Below are 21,174 nucleotides of genomic sequence, written 5' to 3' on the forward strand. Positions count from 1 at the left end.
CGCGTCCTTTATTTAAGATTAAACAAGACTGGGAAAAGGAGCTTAACTTGCCTTTTATGACGGAGGATTGGATGCGGATTCTGAAGCTGGTTAACTCTTCTTCGATCCGTGCTGGTGATTCATTGATTCAATTTAAAATTGTACATCGTTACCATTTGATGAAGGAGAGATTGTCTAAAATATTCCCTAACATTGATAGTTATTGTGATAGATGTAAAAGTGAGACAGCTACATTGACACACGTTTTGGTTTTGTTCTATACTGGAACAGTTCTGGATGTCAGTTCTTTCAAAAATTTCTAAAGCACTTAAAATTAATTTACAACCTAACAAATTAACTGTGCTTTTTGGAATAATTCCTCAAAATATCCATGGTATCTCTTTGTCTGACCAACATGTTATTGCATTTGTTACATTGAAAGCTAGGAGGGCCATTTTGTTGAAGTGGAAGGATACATCGGCTCCCACTTTGTCACAATGGTTCTCTCAAGTGATACTATGTCTTAATTTGGAGAAAATTAGAAGTCCAACCTTTGAACCTATGTTTGATTCTTGAGAAAAGATGGGGTTCATTTGCTCGTTATTATCATTTGAGTTAATTGATAGATTTCCTCCACGATCTAACTGTAAATTTTTGGTACATTTATTTTCTTGCTGGTGGTTTGATGTTTATTTTTAGAAGCTTTTTGTATGACGCATGGCTCCGGGGTTGAACACCGAATGGGTTTTTTTCTCTCTTTTTGAGACATTATAAGTGTTGCTTTCTTCGATGAACTCTTGTAAATCTTGGTTAATAATAAGATTTGAAAAGATAAATAAATATCTTTGTGTTTTATAAGTATTCTGCAAACAGTTCATGAATTGATGTGCTCACTTCCTTTCTGCGGATGTTAATGGGCTGAATTCTGTATTTAAAATCCATCATTTTCTGGCCCATAAAACTTTGGAACCATAAGGTCTCAACGCCTTGGCTTTGGGTGGCATTCAGATATTAGTGTTGTAGACTATAACTGGTCTATACAAGTATCATAATATCAACATTTGTAATACTTTGGTTTTGTACACCACTCCACTAAGATTTGGGAATCAAATTGTCACAATTTTATTCCTTGACCCTCAAGTTCAATATTGTTGTGCCATTTTGATAAGAAGTAAATAATCAATTGGTACAAATCATAAAAGTGAGGTTTATTTTGATCTGTTGTGACCCTCCAGGCGTACCTTGCTGATACACTGAAATACTACCAGGCAGAGCTGGCTCCAGTTGATTTTCTTACCGCAGCAGAAGAAGTCAGACAGGAGATCAACACCTGGGCAGAAAAACAAACTGAAGGTAAGTGATACTGGACAATAGTTGTGGCCAGGCACAGACGTGGTCTTCTGCTGCCTTCGATCTTCATAGTGAGCAATATTTCCCAAGATTGTTCAACAGAACTATTTTCTCCTTCATGTAATACTAGAGCATAAATGGTAAGACCAGGATTTATCATCCCTGTAAAAGTGATGATGAGATGTTTTGAAACCGCTGTAGTTTTTGGTGAAGATGCTGTTCCATAGAGCGGTCAGATCAGCTGTCCTGAATTTTGTGGTGCAGAGTCAATGAAACAACACAAATAGAGTTAATGCAAAACAACTAAAGTTACTAACGTTTATACACAAATATAGAAAATTAAACAAACTACTAACTTAAACAGAAGTTAACGGCATTATGCGTTTATAGCTCCCAAACAGTCAAACTTAGAAACGGTTCTTAACAAAGTCTTACTCAAGCACAGTCTTAGAGTGGAAGTTTAGGAAGTCCAGGTGATTCATAAAATAAGTGAGAGGAGAGACTTGTTTATTCACGATACAACGAAGAGATGATCTTGGTGATTCACAATACAGTGGAGAGGTGATATTGAAGAAACAGTTATCAGAATTTGCAGCTGTGGAGTACATTTTTTGAAGAGTCCAAGAAAAGAGAGATTTCACAGAGTAACTGACAGGAATGTCCCTTTCGCTGAAATGGTCACCACACAACACTCGAGACCATGCAGGGGTTAACTAAAAGTGTGTGCCATAATCAACGTATGGATAATATGAAATGTCAGTCACATTCGAAATGCACAGAGTGCTGCCAGCTAACCCAATCCTTTGGGTTTGTTCGAAGCCTGCAATCTTCACTCTCACTCTCTTCCCGTCAATTTCTTAACGACTCCTTATTGAGCGACTCACTAATGAGTGAATGCCCACTAAATGACTGCAACTCTTTTTATACTGTTGGGGAAGTGTCATCATGTGACTCTCACAGAAACAAGGTCATGGATTCCCAGTAAACCACGTGGCGCCCCTAGGAATCAAAACTACAAGCTTCCAGCAAAACAAGACTATAGATACATCACACTTAGTAAATGAAACTAATATCACGTGACATCCACAGGAATTGAAACTGTGGACCCATAACACCTACCCCCAAGAAGAGAAAATTTTGATTTATTAAGAGCAAAATCTTAAGTACAATTTACAAAATATACAAATGTCCACAATCTACAAAATGTACAATACATATACAGTTATCATATAGCACACTACAAACTAATATAACACATTACAGGAGTGTATACAAACATCAAATTCAAGTCCATTAATAAAAAAATTACACTGTAAGTTCAACATCTGGACAGACAGTCGGCAATTACATTGTCTTTGCCTTTAACATGAGTTATTAAGAGATCATATTCCTGTAAAATTACACTCCAGTTCAGCAACCTTCTGTTTTTGTTTTTTCAGTTTACTCAAAAATACCAATGGGTTATGATCGGTGTAAACTATGAGTGGTTTCTGAGTTGCGCCAACATACACATCAAAATGCTGTAAAGTCAAAATAAGGGATAATAATTCCTTTTCTATGGTTGAATAATTTCTCTGGTGTCCATTGAATTTCTTGGAAAAGTAAGCCACAGGATGGTCAACATCATCATAATTATCCCTTTTGAGTAACACTGCTCCTGCAGCCTTGTCACTGGCATCCACAGCTAGGGAAAATGGCTTTGCAAAGTCAGGTGACCTGAGCACAGGTTGGTGACATAGGATAGCTTTCAATTTATCAAAAGCCCCCTGATAAGGCTCTTTCCAAACAAATTTTTCACCTTTCCTCAGGAGGTTAGTTAATGGGAGGGCAATCTCAGCAAGGCTCTTACAGAACTTGCAATAGTACCCTATCATTCCCAAGGATCTTCTGAGAGCCTTTTTACCTGTTGGAGTGGGAACCTCTGAAATTGCCTGAACTTTTGCTTGAACAGGAGCCAACCTGCCTTGACCTACAACGTACCCAAGATAGGTCACAGTGGCATGGCCAAATTCACTTTTAGCTAAGTTAACGGTAAGGTTAGTGTCATGGTCTGGTTCAGGGTCTCTTTAAATTTACTTTGTTTATGTTACGATCTGGACCGTTGACTCCCTGTTTCCCTTTGGTTCCCTGTTTTCCCGTGTCCCTCGGCCTTGGTGATTAGAGGCAATTTACTCTCAGCTGAACCAGTAGTTTATAGTCTCCGGCTTTCAGCTGTTCGGCGCGAGAGCGTTTGCAAAGTCACCAAAGGTACAGCGTGCCAATGTCATCTGGCCGGAGCAAGCTTAGTCTCCGCTCGAAGCAAGTGCCAGTAATTCGCCTTTCCTCACCGGAGCAACCCTGTCAAGTTACCTCGCCAAAGCGAGCCTGCAAAGTTTCCTCACCGAGGTGGGTCCGTCAGTTAACCCACCGGAGGGAATCAAGAACCACTGTCTACTGTTCCCGGGCCGAGTCGAGAGCTCGCCACTACCTGGAGGCTCCAAGTCAAGTCCTGGCTCTGAGGGCATCCAAGTACCCAGTCAAGTTCTGGCTCTGGTGGCATCCAAGTTCTGAGTCAAGTCCTGTCCCTGGCAGTCGGTGATTCCTGTCTTGTCTTGTCTTGTCCTCACCTCCATGGGGCAAGTCAGGACATCTTGCTGTTGCCCCGCAGGGGGTCATGAGTCCCAGCCCTATGTCCTGTACCCAAGGAGGAGTCCCGGCTCTCTGTTCTGTGTGTGAGTCCCGGCCCTATGTCCTGTACCCAAGGAGGGGTCCCAACTCTGTGTATGTGTCCATGGTTCCATGTACCTGTTCTCCCGAGACCGAGGCTCTGTTTTTCCTTGTTCCTGCCCAAGTCATGTCCATGCCTGGTTCTGGGGTCCGAGCCCAAGGCAAGACCCAGGTACTGGGTCCTTGCCCAGTCTCTGGCTCGGAGTCCATACCGTAGCCTCTTCATGTCGCCTCTAGTTCTGGGATCCGATTCTGAGTCCAAGGTCAGACCCTTAGTCCCAGCCTATTTGTAGTCCTGAGTCCTTGTCCAGTTCGCTATTCCTACTTCTGCTTTGTTCTCCTGGTATCAAACAATAAACTCAATTTAATTAACCTCACAAGATGTGTCTTGCATTTGGGTCCACCCTTGCTCCCTATGGCCCCCTCATTGGTTCAGTTGGCTTCTGAGAGCCTTTCAAACAGCTTTTCCACTGCAGAGATATGTGCTTCCTAAGTGTCATTCCCTGTGACTAAATCATCAATATAGGCATCTGTGTGTTTTAACCCTTGGATTACAGAATTAATCATTCTCTGGAAGGTTCCTGGAGCATTTTTCATTCCAAATGGCAGAACATTATATTCATACAACCCAGATGGGGTTACAGAGGCAGAAATTTCTCTACCTTTATCCGTCAGTGGAACACATCAATACCCTTTTAACAGATCGATCTTTGTAAGAAACTTAGCTTTTCCAACCTTGTCCACACAATCATCCACTCTAGAGATTGGATACGCATCTGTTTTTGTTACAGCATTCACTCCTCTATAATCAGTACAAAATCAAATACTGCCATCTGGTTTAGGTACCATGACACAAGATGAACTCCAATCTGAAGTAGAGGGTCTAATAATATCATTTTCTAACATATATTCTATTTCTTGTTCAGCGATTCTACATTTTTCCACGTCCATTCAATATGGATGTTGTTTTATGGATTTGGCATTTCCAACATCTACATCATGTGAGACTACTGTGGTTCTTTGTGGAATGTTTGGAAATAAATCATTAGATTTCATAATTATTGCTTCATTTACTGCCACTGCTGTGGCTGCAAATGAGCCAATTTCTCATCAATTTTTTCTAAATTTGTCAAATTTGTGAGTCTGGCAGAAATAATGTTCGGTTTAAAATAGGTCTCAGCTGGATCATCTACTAATTTCCCGGGGAGGTCAGACTCAATTGTTACTGACAACAATAGTCACAATGGCGGATTGTTTTTCATAATATGGTTTTAGCATGTTTGTATGACAAAGCTGCATTGGCCTTTGTTGATCTGGTGTTTTTACCACATAGTCCACATTATTAACTTTAGATATAATCTCGTAAGGTCCATGAAATTTGGCTTGCAAAGGGTTCGTTCGCACAAGAAAAAGAACAAACACCTTATCTCCTGGCTTGAATGACCTCATTCTAGCTTCCTGATCATACCAAGTTTTCATTCTTTCCTGGGCAGATTTCATATTTTCCCTTGCTAAGCTACAAGCTGTTTGCAATCTTTCCTTAAATTTTAAGACGTAATCCAACAAGTTAATATGTAGTTCTTTGTTAACCCACTGTACTTTTAACAATGCCAAAGGTCCCCAGACCCGTTGCCCAAGCACAAGTTCAAAGGGCCTAAAGCTTAGGGACTCCTGCACTGACTCCCTTACTGCAAACAAAAGCCAATGAACTCCTTATTCCCAATTCTTCTCATTTTCAACACAGAATGTCCTAATTATGGTTTTGAGGGTATAATGGAACCTTTCTAAGGCCCCTTGTGATTCTGGACGGTATGCAGATGATGTAATCTGTTTGGCTCTCAGTCTGTAAACTACCTGCTGGAATAAACCTGACATAAAATTACTCCCTTGATCAGACTGAATTTCTTTAGGCAAACTAGATAAAGTAAAAACACTTTATGAGAGCCTTCAACACAGCTTTAGCTTTTATATTCCTGAGAGGTATTGCTTCTGGAAACCTAGATGCAGTACACATGATGGTCAGCAAATATTGATAGCAAGCTTTACTCTTTGGCAGTCCACAATAACTTTAGAGAAGGGCTCACCAAATGCAGGAATAGGTTGCAGTGGGGCCACTGGAGTGACTTGATTAGGTTTACCCACAACTTGACAAGTGTGACAAGTCTGGCAAAATGTCGCCACATCTTTCCTCAACTCAGACCAGAAGAAGTGTTTAGAAATGTTGTTCATAATTTTATTCACACCAAGATGGCCACCCAAGGGCACACTATGAGGCAATGTTAAAATCTCATTCCTATAGACTTTGGAAACTACTACCTGGTGAACAACTGCCCATTTCTCACTTGCCGGGATCTCAGGTGGGCTCCATTTCCTCATTAACATTCCACTCTTGAAATAAAACTCTACTGGTACTTTATCAATCTCCTCACAAGAGAAAGCTTTTTCTCTTAAAGCTTCAATCTCAGGGTCTCTGCTCTATTCTGCTATAAATTCCTTCCTAGATAGAGATAAATCTTTATTGTCGGATTTAATACCTGGATTCTGGTGAAACAACAAAGGCAGAAAGGTCCCTGACAAGTCATCAAAATCTGATTCCCTATTTGGGCTATCATATGTAGCCAGATCATGCTGCACTGAACCATCTGCATTGGCAGACTTTTTGGCCATAACGTGAGGGGTAAATGTTAGAATCCATCTTTGGATCATCAGTGATTGTCTTACTTGTCAGCTGCACTGCAGGAACAACTTTTCCACCTGCTAGGTCATTCCCTAACAACAAGGAAACACCATCCACTGGTAAACTGGATCAGAGTCCTATTTTAACAGGACCTGAGACTAACCGTGACTTCAAGATTACCTTGCGCAGAGGTACAGAAACAACGTTACTCCCAATACCCTGAACACGATTTACCTCACTAATGGCAGTCTCATCACTAAGCTTTAGAACACTGTCTAATATAAGTGACTGAGAATCCCCAATATCCCGAAGAATCGTTACTGGTACCCGGGTAGACCCTTCATTTACTGAAACAACTCTTTCCGACATAAAAGGATTGAAGCCTTTCCTAACACAGTCAGACCTCTCAGACCCTGACAGAGTTTCATCAGACTGTTCAGAACCCTGTGGGTTTATGGGTGTTTCAAAGTGTTGGACACAGGCATCTGGGACTGCCTCTTTTTCCTTCTTCTTCAAACGGAAACAGTTAGCCATAACATGACCAGATTTCCTACAATAGTGACAAATAGGACCAAAATGTTTTTCCTTCACTTGCTTCCCTTCATCCTTATCCTTATCACTAGCTTCCGATTTAATTTCTGGTTTACCCGAACTATCCTTGCTACTCTTTTGGAAAGTTTTACTCGGGGTAAATTTAACTCTATGGGTAGAGCAAACTCATCTGCTAATTTAGAAGATTCTTGCAACATGGCAGCGTCCTTCTCATCCAAATAAGGGATTTAGGGACACACCTTTTGCATTCCTCAATTAAAACCAACTCTTTCAAGTTGTCATGACCTCCATTCACGCTTTTAGATGTGCACCATCACTCAAAACACACAGATTTGTCACAGGCAAATTCCACATAAGTCTGGTTCACAGATCTCTTCAAATTTCTAAATCTTTGTCTATAAGCTTCCAGAACCAACTCATAAACTTTAAGTATAACCTGCTTCACAGTATCATAATCAGCTGCCTGTTCAATAGATAAGGTCGTATAAACTTGTTGTGCTTTAACCTTAATTACACTTTGTAAAAGGATAGGCCAGCCTTTTTTCGGCCACTGTGAACTCTGAGCAACTTTCTCAAAATGCTGGAAGTATTTATCAGCTTCAGCCTCATTAAATGGAGGGACCAATTTTACTTCCTGACTTCTTGACTGGCAAAAATCTTAACATGAGACCTCTTTACATACAGGAAACTTCTCTATCACCCTCTCATCAAATTCTCCTTTAGTTATATAATACTTAGCTATTTTCCTCAGAATCTCAGGCTTTGTCACAGCCGGCTTTATCTCAGTAAGCTCCTGCTCTTTAATAATTTCCAGCACCTCACCATTTTTTGCTGTTGCTAATGCCTCAGGAGTTGGTGATGTCAGAAATTCCCCAACATCCATTGCTGCTGATTTCCACACACAAATCAATTAAAAAGGAATTGGGTATTTAGCTTTTTCTAATTAGATTGATAATTAATCAATAAGCTCTAAGTTGTTCTGATCACGGACATGCCCCCAATTTTTATGTTAGAGACCAACAAAAAAAGATGTAGAATGGAGTCGGGGAATTAATGCAAAACAACTAAAGTTATTAACATTTATGCAGAAATGTAGAAAATTAAACAAACGACTGACTTAAACAGAAGTTAACGGCATTATGCATGTATGGCTCCCAAACAGTCAAACTTAGAAACGGTTCTTAACAAAGTCTTACTCAAGCACAGTCTTAGAGTGGAAGTTTAGGAAATCCAGGTGATTCATGAAATAGGTGAGGGGAGAGACTTGTATATTCACGCTACAACGAAGAGACGATCTTGGTGATTCACAATACAGCGGAGAGGCGATCTTGCAGAAACAGTTACCAGAGTTTGCAGCCACAGAGTACCTTTTTTGAAGAGTCCAAGAAGAGGGAGATTTCACAATCCACAAATCGCATCAATTAAATATTGGAATCTGCAAGTGGGCATGTCTCCTAGTGCCATGTTTCTTTGTCCTGTCTAGTGTTAGAAGTCAGGGGCTTGAGAAAATCAACAATATGTGCAAGCCATGAATCATTACATCCTGCAAACATGTGCTAAATATTATCTTTCACACTTGCAGTGTACGCCATGCTGTTTGTTTTCTTGACCTAATTGACAGAGTTGTCTTTTCCTCCCTCCCTCTCACTGATCCCGCTCCTCAGGCAAGATCACAAACCTACTGGCTGAAGGATCTGTTGACGACAAGACAAGGCTTGTTCTTGTAAATGCCATTTATTTTAAGGGAAACTGGCACAGAAAATTTAATACAGAATTGACACATGATGGAGAATTCAGAATAAAGCAGGTAATATGTGAATGGGAGAAATCAAGGTATTAACAAATATTGATCTCTATGTTACAGTTAATCAATAAAGGTGTGGTGTACCCGGCAAACAAAATCCTGATGTTTGTAATAATAATTTGGGAATCTGTTGTCCTTGGCAGAATATTTCTCTTGAAAGGGTGATGTCAGGGTGGCGTTGGAGGGGAACTGACAGGTTAGTGGCCCAGTCGATCATGTGGGGTGAACCAGGATGTACAGAGTAAGGGGGAGGGGGACAAATCCAGGATTGTACAACTGTAATTGGACACGGTGTGAAGCAGAGAGAGTGGGGTGAAATGTGAATAGTCTATGAAATGTGGATAGACAGTAGAGGAGCAGAGCCAGCAAGATGAAGCAGAGCGAAGGGAGGGACCGGAACAGCTGAGGAAACCCACGCAGTCACGGGGAGAATGCGCAAGCTCCTTAGGATGAGGGAGGATTTGAATGCTGATCGCTGGCTCCATAAGGCGTTATGCTAACCAGTAAACTAGCATGCTGCCCTAAACCTCACCCCAGGGTTTTCTATCCCTTACCCCACTGGCCTCCCTTTATACCACACCTCTAGATATTTGTTAGGTTAATGGGGAACTACTTCACACGGGGTGGAGAGAGCGTGGAATGAGTTACTAGTGGAAGTGATGGATGCAGGTTCTATTTGTATATTTTAAGAGACATTTGGATAAGCACATGGATTGGAATGGTATGCAGGGGGTATGGTCCAGGGGCAGGTTGATTGGAATAGGCTCAGACTAGATGGACCAGTGGGCCTGTTTCTGTACTGTGGTGCTCTCATATATTGGTCACCATATCTACTTATCATGTGCTTGTTTACTCGAATGAGATAGAAGGTTACAGATTTGACATCTCCATTCCAATAGATTTTACACATGAGAGCACAACATCAAAGATGACAGCAACAAAGCCATCAATTACCCCAGTCAAGTCATTGACATATAACCTAAAAGGAAATGGTCTCAATACAGACACCACTAGTCACTGGCAGCGAACCAGGAAAAGTTCCCCTTATCCCAGTCTTTTATCCTGCCTCTCAGCCAATGCTCTAGCCATGCCAGTATCTTTCCTGTAGTATTAGTTAAGCTCACACAAAAAATGTCAGTCATTGTGGGATGAAGAAAACTTCACTTTGTAATTTTCATTAATTTCTATTTTTTCAGGCTAAATATGTCGTCTAAATTTACTAATTGCCTTTTTCTTTTGCATGCAGCATGAAACAAAACCTGTGCAAATGATGAAGCTAAAAAGCAAGTTTGCCTTCACTTATATTCCAGAAGTTTCAACCAAGATACTTGAGCTGCTCTATGATGATAATGAGCTTAGTATGGTCATCCTGTTGCCAGATATAAATGATGACTTCACTGGGATGGAAAAAGTAAGTGTGCAGCTTTAGTATAACCAATTAATTGGAATTGTTTTTCAGGGGGAAAACAGGAAATTGGATTCTACCTTCAGTCTAAGAAAATGATTTTTTCTTAAAAATTCCCTCTTAATTTCCTCATTTGTGACGTAAAATATCAATCACAGCATATTGACTGGTGCTGAAAATGGAGAAACCAGTCAAGAGGATGGCCTAACAACAGGAATTCTGCAGATGCTGGAAATTCGAACAACACACATCAAAGTTGTTAGTGAAAGCAGCAGGCCAGGCAGCATCTCTAGGAAGACGTACAGTCGACGTTTCAGGCCAAGACCCTAGTCCTGACGAAGGGTTTCGGCCTGAAACGTCAACTGTACCTCTTCCTAGAGATGCTGCCTGACCTGTTGCGTTCACCAGCAACATTGATGTGGGTTGCTTAAGAGGATGGCCTAATGAGGCAATCTATATGCTTCAGCAGTCTATTCAGCTGCCAGATGGTCAAGGAGACCACAACAAATGGAGAAGACACAGACTGAATGATGAGGTGCGCTCTGCTACTCAAACCCAAGGGCGCTGCCTTCAATTCTGGTGACAGAACATCTCTCAGAGCAACCAAGGGAAAACTTATTTTGGGCATCAAGAAGGCTAAATCCAGGTGTACTCAAAAAATTCAGGATCCCCTGTCCGATACTGATCCCTGGGCATCAGGAGCAAACTGTCTACACAAGGAAAAGCAGCGTGGACTGTACCAGAGGCTCACCTCTCCCTGATATTGTAAACGATTTTAATGCATGTTTTGGGGCATGAAACACAATGCTGGCCATGAAAGCAAATTCCTTCTCCTTGGTCTAAATACACCAATGTGGAGTTGGGTGTTGGACTTCCTCACCAACAGACCTCAGAAAGTTCGGATGCACCAACCTCTCCTCCCTCTTCAGCATCCTCAACACAGGTTCTCCCCAGGGCTGTGTGCTGAGCCCATTGCTGTGCTGTCCGCTCACACGTGACTGCATGGTCAAACACCCGATTAATCCCATTGTCAAGTTCACCAGTGACACAACAGTGGTGGGCATCATCACCAACAACGATGAGATGGCCTACAGAGAGGAGGTGGAAGAGCTCAAGGCCAGGTGTTAGGCAAATAACCACTTCATCACTGTCAATAAGACAAAGGACCTGGTTGTCGATTTCCGGTGAATTCGCACCACTTGCACCCCTCTTTACAGCAGTGGACACTGCGCGCAGCTTCAATCTACTGGAAGTGTACATCTCGCACAAACTCTCACTGTCCCAGAACAGATTCTACGCAACCAGGAAAGCTCATCAACACCTCTGCTTTAGCCATCTCAGAAAGAACTGGAGTAAGTACATCTGTACTCCTGTCATTCTGCACATGCACAGCAGAGGGCACCCTACTGCTGCATGGAATGGAAACTACACTGCATTGAACAGGAAGGCTCTACAACGGGTAGTCAAAGCTGCCCGTGGCGTCACCAGCACCTGCCTAACCACCATGAAGGACATGTATACAGAAAGGTGTCAGAAAAGGACTGGTAACATCATGAAGGATTCCACACAATCTGCCCATGGTCTGTTTGTTCCACTCCCGTCAGGGAGGTGGCTACTTAGCATCAACACCAAGACCACCAGACTGAAAACAGTTACTTTACCCAAGTAGTAAGGCTGATCAACACCTTCACATACTCACCCACCCCTCCGCAACTGCAGCCATCTTTATTTTATCATTTCCTGTCACTCACCTTAAATACAGACAGTCTGGCATGTTCTCTCACCTATAACTACCGATGAGACCTGAAGCCAGAAGATAGAATAAAGCTGGAATCAAAATAAAACTTTATTCATTAAAACCGCGCAATGACAATAATCTCAAAATTCATTGGTACAGTACTTCCCAAAGTCTTGACTGTTTAAAGGGTTTGCCCAAGATCATTTGAGACTTTGTTAGGAATAACGCCCGATATACGAAAGTCAGCATTTGTTGTCAGGTGACCAACTTTTGTCCACGGTTCCTTTCTGCTGCGGTCATTGATCTGCTTGCATGCATAACAGCTTTTTCGGAATCAGCAGAAAAGATTTGGGATATGACAGCTTCCATCCTGTAGTTGGGCATATCTGTTGCAGCTTGGGTTGAAATGAGTCATGAGAAGTTTAGATGACAGCACATTCTTCGCCTGATCGAAAACCTCTCTCTATTGTTCAGACTATTTCCATGTGGTACCCTTGTTGAGCTTGGCATTGTGGCTCCTTCTGGTGCATTCCTGGGAGAAATACAGAATTGTGACTGATTATGCTCCAAAATGATTGTAAATTGCTAACATCTGATGTTGGGGACTCTTTGAAGATAGCAGCAATGTTTTCAGGATCTGAGTGACAGCCATACTCATCTGTGATGAATTCCAGATACTTGAATGAAGACATCAGGAGACTGCATTTTTCTCCCTGAAGTCACAATCCAGTGTCTTATAGTTTGTTCAAAACATGGTCCGGGCACTGGTATAGTTCTCAAACAAAACAGCCTGCAGATTTTGGAAGTCCAAAGCAACACACACACAATGCTGGAGGAACTTAGCAGGTCAGACATCATCCATGGAAAAGAGTAAACATTTGGGCTGAGACCCTTCTCTCGGTATCATTCTGTCTGATCTTTGCCTGTCACAGTGATGTTGTCGAGGTGAGCAGTAACACTGTCAATGCCACTCAGCATGGTGTCCACAAGCTGCCAGGAAATTGATAGAGCAGCCATTACCCTGAAAGGCAGACAGAGAAAGGAAAACAACTCCTTATGTGTTGTAATAGCATCACTTTTTGGATGTACAATCAATGTATAGGATATCTTGTGCATTTATATTTATTGTGTTTTATATTAATATTGTGTTCTTTTTTTGTTTTTTTCTGCTGCATCTGATCTGGAGTAACAATTATCTTGTTTTCCTATATTCTGGTGTACTGTAAATAACAAAATATCTTGAATATGAGACCGTCACACTGGATAAACAGAAATGACCTCTGATAAAGTTGAAATGTGTTGGTTTAAATGCTTCTGTTAATTTTTGACATTGTTATAATGTGGTGGGTAGATGTAAATATTAGAAATAGGAGGCGGCCACCAAATGCCTTAATTTAGCCTTGCCATGTAATACTGTTGTGGGTTTAAATGTAAAAACAGCTGTCCTTTCGGTACATTAGTTTTCTGGGAGCTGGTGTGAAGCTGATCTCATGAAACCCTCTATCCCTCTTGTTCCCCTTTATCTCTGCAAATAATTCTCTCTTGTAAGTCCATCAACACTCCTTTGACTTTATTGCGAAATTAACCCTTAGTCTAGTTAATGATCCATGAGTTCATGGGTAACTGGAAAAAAAGGGAAATATGAATAAAACATCTGATTTGGTTTTGGTTGGAAATAACATAGTGGTTTACATTTCTTGTATTCAAGTTATTATCTGGATGGATTAAGAGTAAATTCTTTTTGTTTGTTTTAAGCTTCAGAATCATCTCACATTTGATCATCTGATGACTTGGACCAACCCAGATAAGATGAACAAGATAGATGTTAATGTGGTTCTGCCCAAATTCAAACTGGAAGAAAAATATGATCTTAAGTCTATCCTCATAGAAATGGGAATGGTGGATGCTTTCAGCACCACGCAAGCTAACTACTCTGCAATGACTAGTAGAAATGATCTTGTTTTGACCAAAGTAGTGCATAAATCCTTTGTGGAAGTTAATGAAGAAGGCACAGAAGCGGCTGCTTCAACAGCAGCGATCATAATGATGCGAAGTGCTCTGATAGCATACGACTTTGTGGCTGACCATCCGTTCCTGTTCTTCATCCGGCACAACAAAACACGCAACATTTTATTCTTTGGAAGATTCTCATCTCCTTAGACATGGTGCCATTAGGTTGCAGCAGTTTTCAATCCATCGCTTCCCCCCCCCCTAACATTTCTGTGTTGTGTAGATTTTCATGAAGTTAAGGGGTGGAATAAAGTATAATATTAATTTTCTTTACTCTAACCTATTGAGTTTTGGTATGCTATAAATGAGTAAACATTCCTGAGAAAAGTAACTGCTTATACTTTGCTTCTAATTATCATGAGATGAAGAGCCTGTGATTGGAATGGATAGTTCTAAAATGCTGAACTTTCAAAAATAAACACATGCTTTCCCCTTGCTCATATTTTTGTTAAACGATACATCTTTTATAGAATTGATGAATTATTTGTTACAGTGGCAATACTTCCCACTCTATTCCCGCTTGTCAAAACAGGATTATTTCTAAGATGATTCCATGTTTGCTGTTCACTGGTATCTAAAACTCACACACACGAGGAAATCTGCAGATGCTGGAAATTCAAGCAACACACATAAAAGTTGCTGGTGAACGCAGCAGGCCAGGCAGCATCTATAGGAAGAGGTACAGTCGATGTTTCGGGCTGAGACCCTGCGTCAAAACTCACATCAGTTTTTCACAGTTGCAGTAACTTTCTAACTTTTCCTTAAATTAATCGATCAACCTGTTTGCTCCCATCGCTAATTTGGTCTGTTTGCAGTTACATTCTGAATACTAGACCACAAGACATAGGAGCAGAATTAGGCCGTCTGTCCCATCGAGTCTGTGCCGTCATTCAATTATGTCTGATCTTTTTTTAAAATCTCCTCCTCATTCCCAGTTCCCTGCCTTTTACCTGTAACCTTTAATGCCATTTCCAATCAAGAATGTATCAATCTCTGCCTTAAATACACCCAACGACCTGGCCTCCATAGATGTGTATGGCAACAAATTCACCACCCTTTGGCTAAAGAAGTTTCTCTGTGTCTGTTTTGAAAAGGTGCCCCTCTATCCTGAGGCTGTGTCCTCTTGTCTTAGACTCTCCCATCATGGGAAACATCCTTTCCACATCTACTCTGACTAGACCTTTCAACATTCGAAAGGTTTCAATGCCAACACATCCTTTCTAAGACGAGGGGCCCAAAACTGTTCACAAAACTCAAGGTGAGGCCTCACCAGTGCCTTATAAAGCCTTAGCATCACATCCTTGCTCTTGTATTCTTGACCTTTTGAAATGAATACTAGCATGACATTTGCCTTCCTCACCACCGACTCAACCTGCAAATTAACCTTCAGGGCGTTCTGCACAAGGACTCCCAAGTCGCTCTGCATCTCAGATGCCTAGATTTTCTCCCCATTTTAGAAAACAGTCTGCACATTTATTTCTACTATCAAAGTGCATGACCACGCATTTTAACATTGTATTTCATTTGCCACTTTCTTGCCCATTCTCCTAATCTGTCTAAGTCCTTCTGCATCCTACCTGTTTCCTCAACACTACCTGCCCCTCCACCAATCTTCATATCATCTGCAAACTTGGCAACAAAGGCATCTATTCCATCATCTAAATCATTTATATACAGCCGCAAAAGAACTGGTCCCAACATCGATCCCTGCAGAACACCACTAGTCACTGGCAGCCAACCAGAAAAGGATCCTTGTATTTCCACTCTCGCTGCCTCCTACCAATCAGCTAATGCTCTAACCATGTTAGTAACTTTCCTGTAACACCATGGGCTCTTAACTTGGTAAGCAGCCTCATGTGTGGCACCTTGTCAAAGGCCTTCTGAAAGTCCAAACGTACAGAATCCACTGCGTCCCCTTTATCTATCCTACTTGTAATCTCCTCAGAATTCCAACAGGTTCATCAGGCAGGATTTTCCCTGAAGGAAACCATGCTGACTTAGTCCTGTTTTGTCCCGTGTCACCAAGTACTCTATCACCTCATCCTTAACAATTGACTATCATCTTCCCAACCATTGAGGTCAGGCTAACTAGTCTATAATTTCCTTCCTGCTGCCTTCTTCCTTTCTTAGTGTGGAGTAACATTTCCAATTTTCCAGTTCTCTGACACCATTCCAGAGTCCAATGGTTTTTGAAAGATCATTTCTAATGCCACCACAGTCTAACACAAACTCTTTCAGAACCCTAGGATGCAGTTCTTCTGGTCTGGGTGACTTTCGGTCTTTCAGCTTTTTGAACACCTTCTCTCTTGTAACGGTAACTGCACCCACTTCTCTTCCTTCACACACTACAACATCAGGCAGACTGCTAGTGTCTTCCACAGTGAAGAATGATGCAAAATACTCATTTATGTAGCCTGGGGAAAAGTACACACTCAGGACAACAAAGACTTTTTCGGGTTTTAATTCCTTTATCAGTTTCGACGTTTAAGTGCCAGAAGAGGGTCGCGAAACAAAACAAACTAATTTACAACCAGTTCTTGCCATTACAATCTTAGTTTAACTTCCGATCCACACCCTTGTGTGTGGACAGAATTGCGTAAGCAGTATAAAAGTAACAGAACTAATACAGTACTAATACAGTAGTGGCAATCCTGAAGGAACATAATACAAACAACATTAGAATCCCACCCACCCTGCATTTTATACATAACAGTGTAAAATGTAAGCGAATACATCTCATCTAAGACGTACACATGTGCTGAACTTCCGAACAGAGACTAAACATTCACGTTACGTGGTTACAGGCACAATCAGTCCCGATACAATAATGTTAGACAAAAGGTACACTTTGGCACAAATTTTTCAAGGTATTGCCTGGAAGCAACCTACTTACAGGAAGCCTGACCTACTTGGATGGCGAGGAACTTTGCATAAGCCGCGCGATCCAGCGTTGAGTCATTCACTTGAGAAAATCTAAAGCATCCACATGCAAAACATGTCAAATTACTGATATTCTCGATCCGCCAACAAGCATAAACAAATTCACATGGATTTTTTCAATTAATGCTCACCTTTCCTCCCCATGCCCAGCCTCGGGAGGAGTCCAAATTCCAACACCTTACCACGTCTTCAGCAGAAAGCAAAATGGTCTCCCCACTATCCCGCGCGTGCGTAATGACATCACCGTCTCCCTTAAAGGCACAAGCAACTATTCTAGCATTACCCGGATGGATGGCTAAGCACACTTTTAACCATACTGAATAAGATCTGATGGTCACCTGGTTCATCACCCACCTTTGTCCCCTGTTATTATTTCTCCTGCCTCATTTTCTAGCGATCCTATATCCATTCTCATTTCTCTTTTATTTTTACAAACTTGAAAAAACTTTTACTATCCACTTTGATATTATTTGCTAGCTTGCTTTCATATTTCATCTTTTCCCTTCTAATGATTTTTTTAGTTGCTCTCTGTAGGTTTTTAAAAAACAACAATCCTATCTTCCCACTATCTTTTGCTTTGTTGTATGCCCTTTAGCTTTTACAATAGCTTTGACTTCCCTTGTCAGCCACAGTTGTACTATTTTACCATTTGAGTATTTCTTCTTTTTGGAATACACATGACCTACACCTTCCTCATTTTCCCCAGAAACGCACACCTTTGCTGCTCTGCTGACATTCCTACCTTCCAATTTACTCTGGCCAACTCCTCTCTCATACAGCTGTAATTTCCCTTACTCCACTGAAATACTGCTACATCAGACTTTACTTTCTCCCTATCAAATTTCAAGTTGAACACAATCATATTGTGATCACTGGTTCCTAGGGTTTCTTTTACCTTAAGCTCCCTAATCGCATCTGGTTTATTACATAACACCCAATCCAGTACAGCTGATCCCCCAGTAGGCTCAACAGCAAACTGCTCTAAAAAGCTATCTCTGGGGCAATCAACAAACTCACTCTCTTGAGATCCATTACAAACCTGATATTCCCAATCGACCTGCATGTTAAAATATCCGTGACTTCTGTAAAATTCAGGGAGTTGAGTAGGAAGCTGAAAAGCAGGACCTTTAGGGTAGTAATCTCAGAATTGCTGCCTGTACCACACACCAGCGAGCGCAAGAACAGCATAATCAGGCGTATTGATGTGTGGCTGAGAGACTGGTGTAGGGGGCAGGACTTTGGATTCCTGGATCACTGGGGCCTCTTCTGGGGGAGGTATGACCTGTACAAAAAGGACGGGTTACACCTGAATCTAAAGGGGTCCAATATCCTAGTAGGCACATTTAATAGAGCTGTTGGGGAGGGTTAAACTAATTTGGCAAGGGGATCGGAACCAGAGTGATAGGGTTGAGGAAGGGGAAAACAGAAATAAGTCAAAGATAGCATGCAGCAGAGATTATAGAAAGAACAGTCAGGAGATGAGGCTTAATCACAGCCAGTGGCATGAGTTACAGGGCAATAGAGGCGTGGTGCAGTTAAAACGGAAAGCGACAAATACTGGACTGAAAGTGTTACATTTGAATGTCTGCAGCATAAGGAATAAAATGGATGATCTTGAAACTCAGCTACAGATTGGCAAATATGACGTTGTGGCCATCTCTGAAACTTGGCTAAAGGATGGCTGCCATTGGGAGCTGAACATCCAAGGACATATGGTGTATTGGAAAGATAGGTTAGTAGGCAGAGAGGGTGGTGTGGCTCTGTGTGTAAGAAATAAAATTAAATTAGAAAGAGATGACATAGGATTGGAAGGTGTAGAGTCTCTATGGGTTGAGTTAAGAATTGGCAAGGGTAAAAGGACCCTAATGGCAATTGTATACAGGCCTCCAAACAGCAGCTGGCATGTGGATTACAAATCACAGCAGGAGATAGAAAAGGTGTGTCAAAAAGTCAAATTCATGATAATCCCTGGGGATTTTAACATGAAAATGGATTAGGAAAACCAGGTCAGTGATGGACATCAAGAGAGAGAATTTGTAGAATGTCTAAGGGATGGGTTTTTTAGAACAGCTTGTTGTTGAGCCCACTAGGGGATCGACTGTGCTGGATTGGGTGTTGTGCAATGATCCGGAGGTGAGAAGAGAGCTTGGTTAAGGAATCCTTAGGGAACAGTGATCATAATATGATCGAGTTCACATTAAAATTTGAGAGGGAAAAAATAAAATCCAATGTGTCGGTATTTCAGTGGGATAAAGGAAATTACAATGGCATGAGGGGGGAACTGGCCAAAGTTGACTGGAAAGGGACATTTGCAGGAAGGACAGCAGAGCAACAATGGCTGGAGCTTCTGTGAAAAATGATGGAAGTGCAAGACAAATATATTCCAAATAAGAAGAAATTTTCAAAGGGAAGAAGGACACTACCGTGGCTGACAAGTCAGAGCCAAAGTAAATGCAAAAGAGAGGGCATACAAGGAAGCCAGAGCTAGTGGGAAGATAGAGGATTGAGAAGCTTTTAAAAACTTGCAAAAGGAAACTAAGAAGGTCATTAGGAAGGTAAAGATGAATTATGAGAGGAAGCTGGTGACTAATAGCAAAGAAGATACTAAATGTTTTTTAAGTATATAAAAGGTAAAAGAGAGTCAGGGATAGATATAGGACCAATACAAAATGATGCTGGAGATATTGTAATGAGAGATGCAGAGATGGCAGAGGAACTGAATGTGTATTTTGCATCAGTCTTCACAGTGGAAGACATCTGTAGTATACCGGCCTTTGAAGACCCTCAGGGAAGTGAAGTTTGTGCAGTGAAAATTATGGCTGAGAAGGTGCTCAGGAAGCTTAATGATGTGAGGGTGGATAAACCTCCTGGACCTGATGGAATGCATCCTCGGGTACTGAAGGAAGTTGCTGGAGGGATTGTGGAGGCATTGACAATGGCCTTTCAAGAATCTATAGACACTGGCATTGTACTGGAAGACTGGAAAATTGCAAATGTCACTCTGCTATTTAAGAAGGGTGGGAGGCAGCAGAAAGGAAACTATAGACCTGTTAGCCTGACATCAGTGGTTGGGAAGTTGTTGAAATCTATTGGTAGGGATGAGATTACGGAGTACCTGGAGGCACATGACAAAATAGGCCAAAGCCGGCATGGTTTCCTGAAAGGAAAATCCCCCCTGACAAACCTCCTGCAATTCTTTGAGGAAATTACAAACAGGGTTGACAAACGAGATGCAGTAGACATCATATGCTTGGATTTTCAGAAGGCCTTTGACAAGATGCCACACATGAGGCTGCTTAGCAAGATAAGAGCGCATGGAATTACAGGGGAGTTACTAGCATGGGTGGAGCTTGGCTGATGGGCAGAAAACAGAGAGTGGGAATAAAGGGATCCTATTCTGGCTGGCTTCCGGTTACCAGTGGAGTTCCACAGGGGTCGGTGTTGGGACCGTTGCTTTTTACGATGTATGCCAATGATTTGGACTACGGTATTAATGGATTTGTGGCTAAATTTGCCAATGATACAAAGATAGGTGGAGGAGTGGGTAGTGTTGAGGAAGCAGAGAGCCTGCAGACAGATAAAATAGTTCAGGAGAATGGGCAAAAAAATGGCAAATGAAACTGTCCAAGACTGGAAAAAGCTGCAGAAGATCTTGAACACGGCACAGCACATCACACAAACCAATCTTCCGTCCTTGGACTCACTTTACACCGCACGCTGTCGGATAATCAAGGACACGACCCACCCAGCCAATGCACTCCGGGAGAAAGCTCAGGAGCTTGAAGACTTGTACGGCCAGATTTGGGAACAGCTTCTTTCCAACTGTGATAAGACTTCTGAACGGATCCTGACCTGGATCTGGGCCGTACCCTCCAAATATCCGGATCTGCCTCTCGGTTTTTTTTGAACTACCTTACTTCCCATTTTTCTATTTTCTATTTATCATTTATAATTTAAATTTTTAATATTTACTACCAATTTGTAATCCAGGGAGTGGGAAGCGCAGAATCAAA

General features: G+C 41.6%; 1 protein-coding gene and 1 long non-coding RNA gene across 2 annotated transcripts in view; one reads left to right on the forward strand and one right to left on the reverse strand.

Annotated features, from left to right (window-relative positions):
• LOC140212506 (leukocyte elastase inhibitor-like) overlaps positions 1-14,653 on the forward strand; it is a 31,155-nt gene extending 16,502 nt beyond the window's left edge. The window contains exons 4-7 of the mRNA XM_072283386.1: positions 1,215-1,332; positions 8,929-9,071; positions 10,315-10,479; positions 13,967-14,653. Coding sequence (XP_072139487.1) covers positions 1,215-1,332; positions 8,929-9,071; positions 10,315-10,479; positions 13,967-14,371 — 831 coding nt within the window. The 3' untranslated portion in view covers positions 14,372-14,653. The remainder of the gene's footprint in view (positions 1-1,214; positions 1,333-8,928; positions 9,072-10,314; positions 10,480-13,966) is intronic.
• On the reverse strand, positions 12,302-17,376 carry LOC140212507 (uncharacterized). Its single transcript, XR_011889734.1, has 3 exons — positions 17,293-17,376; positions 17,115-17,194; positions 12,302-13,232 (listed from the first exon to the last, which is right to left on the reverse strand). It is a non-coding gene; the product is annotated as an uncharacterized lncRNA (long non-coding RNA).
• Positions 17,377-21,174: the final 3,798 nt, after the last annotated feature.

This window comes from Mobula birostris, chromosome 19 (assembly GCF_030028105.1).
Source record: "Mobula birostris isolate sMobBir1 chromosome 19, sMobBir1.hap1, whole genome shotgun sequence".
NCBI lineage: Eukaryota > Metazoa > Chordata > Chondrichthyes > Myliobatiformes > Myliobatidae > Mobula > Mobula birostris.